At 42.9% G+C, this 13,054-nt stretch overlaps 1 protein-coding gene across 3 annotated transcripts in view; it reads left to right on the top strand.

The window, feature by feature from the left end:
- The window catches only part of RC3H1 (ring finger and CCCH-type domains 1), a 96,176-nt gene that overhangs the window by 48,659 nt on the left and 34,463 nt on the right, over positions 1-13,054 (top strand). For all 3 annotated transcript variants that reach the window (XM_084851192.1, XM_084851194.1, XM_084851193.1), the window contains exons 3-6: positions 2,794-2,914; positions 4,447-4,686; positions 6,769-6,944; positions 10,699-10,899. In XM_084851192.1, the coding sequence (XP_084707318.1) occupies positions 2,794-2,914; positions 4,447-4,686; positions 6,769-6,944; positions 10,699-10,899 (738 nt within the window). The remainder of the gene's footprint in view (positions 1-2,793; positions 2,915-4,446; positions 4,687-6,768; positions 6,945-10,698; positions 10,900-13,054) is intronic.

The following is a 13,054-nucleotide window of genomic DNA, read 5'->3' as shown; positions in this document are numbered from 1 at the left end:
GCAGTATTTAAAAATTGCTGTAACAAGGCCTTTGCTAATGGAAGCAGGGTTGAGGGATTTGAAGTCTTGCAGTAACTCCAACTTGCATTTGTTTGAAATGATCAGAAAACAACAACACCATTTAGGATTACCACTTCCTCATTTTGTATTTCCTCTAATTTAATATTCAGGCCTTTACCTTCCAACCTCACTATGTTAGGCTGGTGTTTCTTGAATTTTAATTCTCTGTCTGAGAAGTGCAACTCTGTTCTTTAGTTCAGGCAACCTGGAACTCTCTAGAATGTTTTGGAGTGCAGCTCCTATAATCCCTGACCACTGGACATGCTGGCTGGGGCTTATGGTAGTTGTAGTCCAAAATCTGGAGGTTGCCAGGTTGCCTATCCGTGCTTTAGTTCAGTAATTGTCAGCTGCTTCCCTAATTAATTGCTGTGTTCACAGATTGTAAACATCTCTTCAGCTCCCAAATTTAAGATATTCCACATTGATTTCTATGTAATAAAAACGACTGTAACAATATTTGTTGTTAATGTATTTTTAGAAGATTTTATTTGGGTAGTTTTTGTTCGTAGAGTTCAAAGAGTTGGTTCTTTCATCAGTGATATGAGCACCTCTCTAAAGGGTGCATTTTGAGACTTAACATGTATAATTTCCCTCAGATTCTTTAATAACAACCTGTGGGATTTTGGGGGCAGGTGGGGGGCAGGGATAGGGAGGATAAAATTGTTTAGCAGATTGTGGCTTTGGTATAGACATCCATTTCCAAAAAGGATAGGAAAATCACAGTTTTAAAACATTGTAGGGCACAATTTTCTAAAACTAAATTTCTTCACAACAAAATAAACACTCTCTGCTTGTCCAAGGAATGTAAAAGTTTGACACTTAACTTTACTAACAACATAACAATAAATGCTTTTAGAGAAAACTTCAAGTTTTCTCTAAAAAATAGTCATGGCTGGATCTACTGTGCCAGATTGCACTCTGCAGAACAGTCAGATATCAGTTTAAATTCACCAGTACATCAGGAGACAAGACAGCTGCAGTTCTTCCCCTCCCCTCTTAACTCCCCAGGACTGTCATCTACCCTCACCCAGCCTGCCCTGCAGCATACCTGGAATCCTGCTCACTACAGCAGATGGGTGGTGCTGGCTAGTAGGATTGAGGAGGAAATGGCTGGCTAATGTCATGCCTCATTGCCTCTTTCATCAGGGCATTTCACAGTATATCACCAACATCCAGGTTGGAGACTGGCAGCCCTGCATGAAACTAATGTGTGAACCAGCCTTTACTAAGAGGATGCTACAAATCTATGGTGTAACCACACTTGCAATACTGTATACAGTTCTGATAAGGTTACTAACCACCCAGAGAGCTTTGGCTATTGGGCGGTATAGAAATGAAATAAATAAAATTAAATAAATAAATAAGTACCCAAAATTATCGAGGGGCTGGAGCAACCCCCCTATAAAGAACGGTTACAAGATTTAGGGTTTTAACGTGTGTATTGGAGCTCTTTAGTCGTCTAAAATTTTCATGTTGTGGAGTGCCTCATAGTACTAGAACCAGGGGACATTCGGCGAAGCTGAACAGTGGGAGATTCAAGACAGGTAAAAGGAAGTACTTCACACCACACATAGTAAAGACTGTGGAATTTGCTACCACAAGATGTAGTGATGGCCACCAACTTGGATGACTTTAAAGGAGGATTAGACAAATTCATAGAGGATAAGGCTGTCAAGAGCTACTAGTCATGATGTCTATATATTGCCATCAGTATCAGGGTCTCTCAATGCCAGTCGCTGTGGACCACAACTGAGAGGATGCTATTTCACTCATGCCCTGCTTGTGGGCTTCCCATAGGCATCTGGTTGGGGAAAGACTGCTGAACTAGATGGGCCTTTGGATGGAATTCTGGACTTCATGGGCCTTTGGACAGATCTTGCATGGCTCTTCTTATGTTCTTACGGTAGAACTGTTATGATTATTAGCAAAAACAGTGAATAGGGTTGTTTCAGACTTCATTCCGCTTTTTCTGTCTAGTTATTTATGTAAGTGTGTGTTGCATGTGTGTGTGTATCTATTTGTATATAAACATACTTATATCCCACTTTTGGAAGCAACTTTTCACAAAGCAGCTTACAGGAACTAATGAATGCAAATACTAAAATAGTAACAATAATTTCATAATGTGAAACATTTAATGCTTTTTGGAGTTCAGAAGATTTAAACAGGGAAGGGATAGATGGGACTTTTCTAGTAAAACCCACGTTCTTTGGTCATTAACTCACCGTCTCTTGCAATAGAGGTCTCTGGGTGAGGAAGCTGGCTTCACTATAGCCAAAGAATAGTTTACTGCTAGTAATACTTTTGAGATAATTTTTTCTTTATTACTGAGTTTGGTGCTACCATGCTTTTAAAAAGAGTTCACCTGATAGTAGTGCACACTGCCTTGAATACATTTTTGTAGGAAAATGGGATAGAAATGTTGAAAAGGAAGAAAAGAAGATGTTTTCAGACTTCATAAGGAAAAAAAGTATTTTTGTTCTATTGGGTACATTTAAGGAATAGTTGTAAGGCCATACACTGGGAGATATATGCCTAGTAAATTTGATAGGTTCACACAAAAATAATCTGGGATCTGTATTTTTGCTTTGGATCTTTTTAAAGCTGTTATATGTTATTAAAAGTGAGGAGCTTCAAAGGTATATTGCGTTTTAATGAGATGAAGGTGGAGGGGTAGCTGCTTGACACTGACAGTCTTTTCATTTTTGCAGTTTGCTTCTTATTTTTCCACAGGTACCAGAACAGCAGCCAATAACTCTGCGCAGTGGTGCTGAAGATACCAAGCATTATGAAGAAGCCAAGAAATGTGTGGAAGAACTAGCCTTGTACCTTAAACCACTGAGCAGTGCAAGAGGTGAATAGTCCTTAATACATTGTTAAAAGCCCAAACTGAAAGCAGCAAACCCCCAACATCTTTAATATGACTACACTTGATAAGAATCTCCAACTGAGAAAACTGTCCACTTTGAGTGCTGAAGCAAGCAATGTTAGAAAAGAAAAGAAAAACAAATGAAATGAAAACATTAGCCTACACACTATTTTACTAGCAAACCTGCCTACACAGTATCTATATTATGTGTCAATATAATGTGACTCATTAGTGGCCTGGCAAGAATTAAAAAGGAGCCACCTCCTTTCTAATTTAGGAAGATTGCTCTGGTCACCTGAAAAAGCTTATTACAACAGGTGGCCAGGTGAGTGGTTATTTGCTAGTGTTAAATTCAGCAGTCTAAATGGATCAAAAATTATCAGTGGTTATTCCTCATTATCAAATGGCAAGCTGAAATGGCAGCAGCAGGTACTTTATACGGGAGCTTAAATCTTTATGAATTTGCATAAAACAAAGCAATTTTCTTTGTGTTTGGATGGTGCTTCCACATATTGTAGCAGGTGTCAGCTTAGAAGAGGCATTCCCTTCTGTGAGAGAGTTGGAGGAATGCCTCTTCTAAGATGGTATCTGCCACCTGCAGCTGTTGTAAGTGTATTAAAAATAGTTGCTTTAAAAAAATCTGCCTGATTAATTGGAGGCATCTCTTTAATTGTTCACCCCTGTGATATTTCATTGGATATAGAGCAATATATAAATCTTGTAAATAAATAAAATAAATAAGGGTGCAATCCTATGGCCACGAGTCAGCAGCTAGGATAGGTCCTAGGATAGGTTGGTTCCCGGGAACCGACTTTGGAGCCCATGCTCCAAGGTCAGTTCCCTGAGAACTGACCTCCACCCCCTCCTGCACTGCCTCATAGGTAGTGCAGATCAGCCCCGTGCTCCGTGCTCGGAAAAGAAGCATGGAGTGGCGAAAACGGGGCGTTCTTGGGGGTGTGCCGGGGCAAGGAGGGCAGAAGTACCATTCCGATGCTTCTTATGCATCGTCTGGCGTCACCTCCCTGCTCCGCCTTCCCATGGCTAGAGAGCCAAAATTGGCTGTCTAGCCGTAAATGCAGGCGGCTGAAGCATGGAGGGGAAGATCCCCTCCGCGCTTCTCCTGCCCTACATTGGATAGACGGTTGCCTCCGAGTTTGGAGGCAGCTGCCTATCCCAATAGGATTGCGCCCTAAATTGATCAAAAGATTTTTAATTGACTATTCATCTAAACTTTTCAGTCCTCAGTATAGCTCATTGTTCCTTCATAATCCTATTACACATTTAACCATAGTGACATTTTGTTTATCAGGGACTAGTTTATGCCTAAACACGAGTCAAAGGCAAGATTTGAACAGTAATATGGAGTAAGGGGTGCCCACAGGGGACAACGTTCTAAAGGCCATAAAACTTCAGACTGGAATACCCTTTGACTAACCAGCCAAAAATGGACTGTATGCAGGCCCTGCATCACCCTCAAGAAACTGAGAAATAATTCCCACTTCTTTCTCTTTTCAAAGGTGTGGGACTGAACAGCACCACTCAGAGTGTACTCAGTCGTCCCATGCAGAGGAAGCTTGTGACATTAGTCCATTGTCAGCTAGTGGAAGAAGAAGGGCGGATCAGGGCTATGCGTGCAGCACGATCGCTGGGTGAAAGAACTGTCACAGAGCTCATCCTTCAGCACCAGAACCCCCAGCAACTCTCTTCCAACCTTTGGGCTGCAGTGAGGGCCAGGGGCTGCCAGTTCCTTGGACCAGGTACGTACCAATCCGGACATGCTTACTGATACTGTAACAAAAATTAGGGGAAAGAGGGAGACGAGTGGTTTATAGATTTAAGGCGCAATCCTATGCATGTTTAGACAGAAAAAGGTCCTGCAGCTTCCAGCATGCCCCAGACAGTATAGCTGACTGGGGCATGCTGGGAGTTGTAGGCCTTTCTTCTGTAAAAACTTGCGTAGGATTGTCCCCTTAGAGGACTAAAATACTCTCAAGTGCAACTGAGTGGTAGATGCCTGTTCCCTGTGAGATTTTTACAGTTCAAGAGTCATAGATATCTGTTCAAGGAAGCAGGATGCATTTAAGCATGAAGGCCCTTGAAATGTGTATGTATTGTTTAAAAGATTTATATCTTGCCTTTCACAAAGTTCAAAGCATCTTGCAGTTCAACATTGAAACAAGAATAAAAACCATTATTGCACCTCCAGTAATAAAATACTTTACAGCTACCCCACTGCTTACCTCTGAGAATAGATCAAAGAATAATTGGCAGTCTTTAATGCTGAAAGTTTTTTTCTAAAAAAGTGAGCATTACACAATTGCCTGAAGGCCAGGTGAGAGATACACCATTGCACGTTTCAAGGGAGATCATTCCATGGTCCAGGGGCCTCTAATGAAAAGGTCCTACCTTTGCTGCAAAATATATCATATCTTTTGACCCTTGATGGTCTCAACAAGTTGGCAGATTTAGGGAGCAATCCTGTGGCCCCAAGACAGCGTCTGAGAGGCCATAGGATATTTTGGATCCCCCAATCAGAGGTCGGAGACAGCGCTCTGACCTCAGAGGGCGGAATTGGAGCTCTGACCCCTCTCCCTTTTGCAGCCAGCGCGGAAAGAACTGCACCAGCTGCTCTCTGAGGTCAGGAACTTGATGTCAGAGAATGGGGTGTTTTGGCGGGCGGGGAAGGGGAGGAGACTGGACAGGCGAGAATACAAGTTATCCTGATGCCTCTGTCAGCCTCCTTCCCTCCCCCTCCAAATTGCCCCAGCTAGATGGGTGAAAAAGCCCATCTCGCAAAAAATGCAGGGCTGGAGGACAGGGAGGTGAAGATCGCCTCTGCTGCTCCTCCCATCCTGCATTGGATGATCGGAAGCCTCCATGTTCGGGGGCTTATGATCATCGAGGGAGCAACTCATAGGATTGCAACCTTATTGTACTGGTTTTGCTTGCTTGTTTTATTACATTTTATCCCAGCTTTCCTTCTTCATGGAACTAAAAGCAGCGTTTATGGGATTCCTAGGTGATCTCTCATCCAGATACTGACCAGACCCAGACTTACTTAGCTTGAGCAAGGTAGCTGTATCATGTCCCCTATGACACACAAATAGTTGCCCACTTCCATAGCAGCTAGTCTCTCCACTGAGTTTAAAAATATATTCAGTGAAACCTGACAAGACGTTACCAGATTTTTGTCTGCAACCATGTGGTCCAGTAATGCTATCATGCTCAACTGCTTCGAGATTTTATTATATAAAGCAGTAAATATGTATTATTAATAATAAATAATCAACATGGCGTAACAACTGGTGTACAAAGCAGATTTGTTGTCAAAAGTAATATTAAGAAGCCCGATTCATTTTGAGCATAAATATTGAATATGAAAACAAAATGTTAATTTCCATGTATTTCAACATTACTTTCCACACAACCTGCTCTATGTACTCTGCAGCCTTCATGTAGCAGACATAAACTTAGAATACTATACTTTCTCCTGATGAAGAGCTGTATGCAGCAAAGAGTACATTGGAGTTCTCAGTGTGTTTTTGTACTGTAGATTTGCCTTTGACATTTTTAAACCATGTGATATAGACTAAAAGTTTGTTTAAATGAAAGTGAGGATTGTCAGGATCCTATGCGAGCAGTTGGATTCCGCAGTGAATGCCCTATTCTATATCATGACCATGAAATGACATGGAGATTTCTAGAACTTCTAATACAGTCACTACAGTTTAAGATTTGTACAGTCTTTTGGGTTTAGTCTAAAGAGAATGAGCGGTATATAACTGAAATTGCTCTTAATCCTTGTTATTAATTCTGTCACGTTGCTCCTAATTTTCCAGCAATGCAGGAAGAAGCTCTCAAGTTAGTTCTGTTGGCCTTGGAAGACGGATCTGCTTTGTCTCGGAAGGTCTTGGTTCTCTTTGTGGTACAGAGGTTGGAGCCACGGTTTCCTCAGGCTTCTAAAACCAGCATTGGGCATGTTGTCCAGCTCCTTTACAGAGCCTCCTGTTTCAAGGTAGGGAGCAGACTGTTCTGGTCAGGTTTACAGTGAGGTTGAGATAGAGATTGAGCTGTTTTGAGTGCAGAAATACTTCCCCACCTGTCATCCTTTTATACGCTTATAGATATTTTGCACATTCTAGCTAGTGAAAATACATTCTTCTGAATTTCTCTCGTGGAAGTGACCTCTTGATACAACTCAGGTTTGGCAGTTGCAAGTGGCTGCCATTTGTTGCCCAGATTGACCTGGTTTGCATGACACCACAGCTCGCCATGGCTTGATTTTACCCATGGGAGCTGTCATGTCGTACCAGGCACCATTTTTGCATGTCGCTCACGGGCATTCAGCTTGCTGTGGCTTGTGTCATGCAAACCCAGGCAACAGGGTTAGACAACCTTCAGGTAACCCATGGCTTGTTTTAAGGATTTCATATGTTGTTCAGAACCAAGGTTGGAAGCACAGAGCAGATTAACAATTAAGTGGAATGAAATGCAGCCACTTCCTATTACAATCTCATTGTAGTGGCAGAGGTGCTGGATAAAACAGAGAAATGACACAGGCCCTGCTTAGAGAGAAGCAGCCTTCAGGGAACTGGGAGCAAACCAGGAGTACTTCACTAACTTTAGGAAATCATGCTGGGCAGTCCTAGATATGTTTGCTTTCAAGTCCCAATTAGTTCAGTTGAGCCTATTCCCACGGAAGTCTTCATAGGATTGCAGCCCTAACAGTGCAGTCTTATGCTTGTTTATTCAGAAATGCATCCAATTGAACCTGGGATGTACCTGGAAGTAAGTATACATTAGTTTTTAGCCTAAACCTATTGAGGGCATGGGCCTGTTAGGATAGGTCCAGTGTTCACAAGAAATCAAGAGAAATTTAGAAACGTACTTGCAATTTCCATTACAGCACAGAATAAGTAATCTGCTTGGGGAAGCTGATGAAGTGTTAACAGGTGACGTAAAAAAGATGAAACTACTTCACCCCTATTTTGTTTTGCTCTTCTGGTACAAGGGGAATTGTGTTTGACCTAGGAGAAGTAGAACAAAGCCTATAAGGAGGGGCTTGCAACCCAAGATAAACACTAGAGGTGGTTAGAGAACACCTAGCTACTTTAAATGAGCTCATCTCCAGGGCCAGATGAATGCTGGAAATTTGTGGACATTGTTTTGGAGCTGCTGACTGTAATTGTGGAGAATTCTTGGGCAACGGGCGAGGTGCAGAAGGCTGAAGATGAGTAAATGTCACAATCTTCAAAAAGGGAGGAAAGGTGGATCCAGGGAATTATAGACCAGTCAGCCTGATGTTGATACTGGGCAAAATTCTAGAACAGATTACCAAGTGGTTGGTCTCAGAGCATCTGGGAAAGAATGCATTGATTGCTAGAAGCCAGCATTGGTTTATCAAGAATAAATCATGCCAGACCAATCTTCTATCTTCTATCTCTATCTTCTTTTTTGATAGAGTTACTAGTCCGGTAGATCATGGGAATGCTGTGGATATAGTATTGATTTCAGCAAAGAATTTGGCTGTCAGGAGGTCACTCCCTGATGCCTTCTGAAATCCTCAGGTAGCCAGAATCAGTGCACAGACAATAGGGTTCTTTTCCAAGGTGTTATTCCCAATCAACCTCATGACGCTTACAGATGCTAATTGCTTGATCCTACAAGTAAGACATAAGAGGGCTGCCTACTCGGGGGTTCTAACCTTAGGAATCAGTTGATCTCCGTTTGAAAGGGAAAGCGGGAAACTCCTGTACTTATGAGCTAGGAGGAGAGAGTCCACCCCTTTCCCGTGGGGCATCGGGGCACCGCTGTTGCCAACTCGCCAAGTGGGCTGAGCGCTGCCTCTCAGCGCCTGCCATCTCGTGCTTGAGGGTGCGCCGGCATCTAGCGCCCAGAAACTGCTGTTGCTCCGCCCTCTCCCTGCCAGGGTCACTATCACTCTCAGGAATGTGTACCGGGAGGGGCTCTCCCCCTAGTTGCTCCTCTGAAACTCATGCAGGTTCCTCTCCCGCGGTTTCTAGCTCTTCCTCAGAATCAGAACTGCTTTGGGGCTCTCTGGGCTCCAATCCAACCCTGACATTGACAAGGTTTCCCGTTATATCCTTGTTGATAAGCTGTGGGCTGGATGCTACTGCTGTTAGGTAGATCCACAGCTGGTTGAGCAGCCATACCCAATGAGCGCTGTTTAATGGCTCTACATCAGCATGGGCAGAAGCCTTGAATGGAGTGCCACAGGGCTCTGTCCCAGGCCCTATGCTGTTCAAATTGTATAAGTGACTTGGAAGAAGCATAGAGGGCATGCTTATTTGCAGATGACACAAAGCTGGGACGGATAGCTAGCACAATAGAAAGCAGAATCAAGATTCAAAATGATCTTGACATGGCTTGAACAGTGGGCTAAAACCAACAAGATTAAATTAATCAGAGATAAATGTAAAAGAGTCCTGCAGTTAGGTATAAAAAAAATCAAAGGCACAAGTACTCAAATACACAGTTGTAGAGTAGGGGATACCTGGCTTCGCAGAAGTGCATGTGAAAAGGATCTAGGTGTCTCAGCAGATCACAAGCTGAACATGAGCCACCAGTGAGATATGGCTGCTAAAAAAAAGCTAATGCAGCCTTAGGCTATATTAACAGAAGCACACTGTCCAGATCGCAAGAAATAATAATTCCACTCTGTTGTCTGTTAGCCAGGCTTCACATGGAGTATTGTGTCCAATTCTAGATGCCACTTTTTAAGAAGGGCATTGATAAGTTGGTACCATGCCCAGAGGAAGGCAACCAGGATGGTGTGGTGTCTAGAAGCAGCGTCCTGTGAAGAATGGTTGATAGCTAGGTATGTTTACCCTGAAGAAGAGAAGATTAAGGGAAGACATGATAGTGGTCTTCAAATAACTGAAGGGCTTTCATGTAGAAGATGGAGCAGACTTGTTCTGCCTTCTGGAGCAATAGAACAAGAAACAATGGCTGGACATTGCAAGGAAGCAGATTTTGGCAAAACATTAGGAGATACTTCCTAATGGTAACAGGTGTTCAGCAGTAGGGCAGACTGCCTCTAAAGGTAGTGGGCTCTGCTTTGTGGAAGTATTTAAGCAGAGGCTGGGTGTCCTTCTATCAGGGATGGTCTAGTTGCATCCTGCATTGATTAGATTCAGTACCTTCCAAGGTCCCTTCCAGCTCTGATTCTATGATTACATGAAACAGTCCAATACTGCATCAGTTCCTGACCTTCAAAGCAACTACCAGGGCTCCATTATCTCCAGAACTAAATAGTTCCTTCCTTCAGCTGGTGTTTGCCAAGTTTCTACGTTAGGGAGATACGGAGAAGAATGCTCTTTGGTGAGAGTGAACCCCCCCCCCCCCGACCACTGCCCGTCTTTCGCTGCAGTGATTCTCTCCTAGAATCCCAGTACTCACAACTGCAACGAAGATGTTTCATGCACCTCTTGGGAGGGGTGTCCCACTTTATAATGTCATTTAAGGTAACATTACCTTTCTGATAATGTCAATTTAATTTTTCGCCTTAGCTCTCTTATTTTTCTATTAAACATGTTTAATACACAAATAGATTCATGAGTAATGTGCACTTGTCTCAGTTGTTATCTGCTCATGGGGAAGCCCCCACCCTCCTCTATACAGATAGGAAGAATTACTCTCAAGTCATAGTATTTCACTCTCATTAATCTTGATGAGCACCTAATACCTTAGGTGGGTCAGTCATTGGATTTTGTCACCTTACCTAACCCAGATGGATTTGTCTCCACCAGGTGACTAAACGTGATGAGGATTCTTCCCTGATGCAGCTGAAGGAGGAGTTCCGAACATATGAAGCTCTGAGGCGAGAACACGATTCCCAGATTGTGCAAATTGCGATGGAGGCTGGTTTGCGCATTGCTCCAGATCAGTGGTCCTCATTGCTCTATGGAGACCAGTCTCACAAATCTCATATGCAGTCCATTATTGACAAGGTAAATTCCACTCCCTTTAATTTTCCACTGTATTTTTAATGCCGATATTAGTTGTAAATGAGAGATCCACAATTTTACTTGCCAGAAGGGGGCTGGGATGCTCCTCATGCTAGGTGTGAGCTGGAGTGGGGTGTCATCTCTACAGTTATCATATACTGTGCTTCTGAGGTTCTCTTAGTGTCTTGGAATTCAGATGTAACAGGGATGAGCTTGGAGAAAGGTAGGGGCTGGGTGATTGTCCAGCAGTGTGCTGTGCTTTGGAGGCACTTAGAGAGCCTGAGAGGAAGTATGAGGCTCATCTGTGTTATGCTGTACTTGTGAGGCACCTCAAGCGCCGTGGAAGTACTGCAGAAACAATCCCTCACCCTCCTCTCAGACTCCACGCTTGGGAGAACGGCTGGGGGCTTTTACTTGATGTGTTGTGCTTGGAGTGCCCTGAAGTGTAGTGTAGCTGTGGTGGGGACAGTCCTCCCCTCCCCTCAGCTCCTGGCTCGGAACTTGGGAGGAGGGCTGGGGCTTTTCTGTGCTGCATATCTTAGTGCCTTAGAACTGCAGCATGACAGGGATGAGAAGCTGGGAAGGGGGCAGAGGGTTGTCTCCAGCTGCATGCTGAGTTTCAGATGCACAGAATGAGGCCAGGGACAGGACATCACCCATTGGAGAGAGCGGTATCCACGGATCTTTATTTCGCTACTGAGGCCAGTCAAAACAAATGGTTTTATCAGCTATGTAGCTGCTCCCACCTTTATTTATTTAAAATGTATCTATGATGCCTTTACATAAAACAATATTAAAGCTAAAATAGAATCACATAACAATAGCTTAAACAGCCAATAAAGTCACTGGGATGTTGAATTTGAAAAGAATTGCCCATTTTCTGTCATAACTGTCAAAGAACAACAACTCTGTCTCTCTCTCTCTCTCTCTCTCTCACGCACACACACTCTCACTCACTAACACACTGTAGGTGAAGTATTCCATAGTCTAACAATTATAGAGCGAAGACTCTATTTCTAACCATCAGCCTTTTAATCTGGCACGGAGAAGGCATACAGAACAGGGACTGATACTGAACCGGGTGAGGTGCATGGGGTGATACACAAAAGTGGTTGTTTCCCAGAGATTCTAAAAATAATTCTTGATCTTCTGCCTGCACATTTTGTTACACTAGTTAGTGTATTGGGGAAGAACCCACCCTTTGGCTGTTGTCTTTCAGCTCAACAAAGTCACCAGGTGCTTTTGTAGCTTTATGTGAGTATGTAGCATGTTATTAGCTACACCTATAGAATTTCTGTCTGGATATTGAGTCCACTAATTGTGTTTGGGGAGTATTGTTGTTTTTATGGCTCCATTAGGAAGAAATTCATTTGTATGTATTTGTAGCGAGTGTTTGCGAAAACCGTACCTGCTGACTTTCTCCCTGAATACATTATCTGAGCTGAGCTCTGAGCTGACAGAACAAGGCCAAGTGGGGTGCATGTAGGCTAACTTCCAATTAAGTTAAGTATTTGAGACTGTACAAGATCTTTAATACAGAAGAACAGTTCTGGGGCAGAAGTGAAGGTGGATGCATTAACTTACAGTTTCTCTGTTTTTTGAAGGACAAGTGAATGTATAAGAACCTTAACTCTTAAACCAAATGTTTTTGCGCCAAGAGCGTCCATGGTTTTGTAAAAGGAAGATCACTGAATTTTGTGACACACCTATTTGTGCAATGAACATCTGTGCAATGGCTCACTCAAGAAGTTTACATCTGTGTTTTCTGGCTGACTTGCATATCTACAGTTGGACAGCTGAAAAACACTGTTTAGTGTATTGCATGTGCTTGTAGCCACCAAACATGACCATTTGCACACGATATCAAGCCACCACTGATCAGTCTAACACAAACCAGACTCGAAGTTTGTCACAAGCACAAAAGAACTAAAAGACCATGTAGAGTAGATAATTCAAGCAAATGAGCCCAGCTGCGGATTTGTGCTCATCAAAGCACATGTACAACACACATTTGCAGCATGTTCTTAGGAATTAAGCAGTTAGAAGTCATTCTAAAAAACATGTATCCATTTTATAGAACCCAGGGGCTGAAATTGTCAGTTCTTAGTGGAGTACTCAAAACCCATGCCAAACAAATCACTCAGAGTTAACCAAACTA

This window comes from Heloderma suspectum, chromosome 4 (assembly GCF_057233095.1).
Source record: "Heloderma suspectum isolate Gila_16-S chromosome 4, 16-S_ref, whole genome shotgun sequence".
NCBI classification, from domain to species: domain Eukaryota; kingdom Metazoa; phylum Chordata; class Lepidosauria; order Squamata; family Helodermatidae; genus Heloderma; species Heloderma suspectum.
This window is presented reverse-complemented; position numbering and strand designations above follow the sequence as displayed.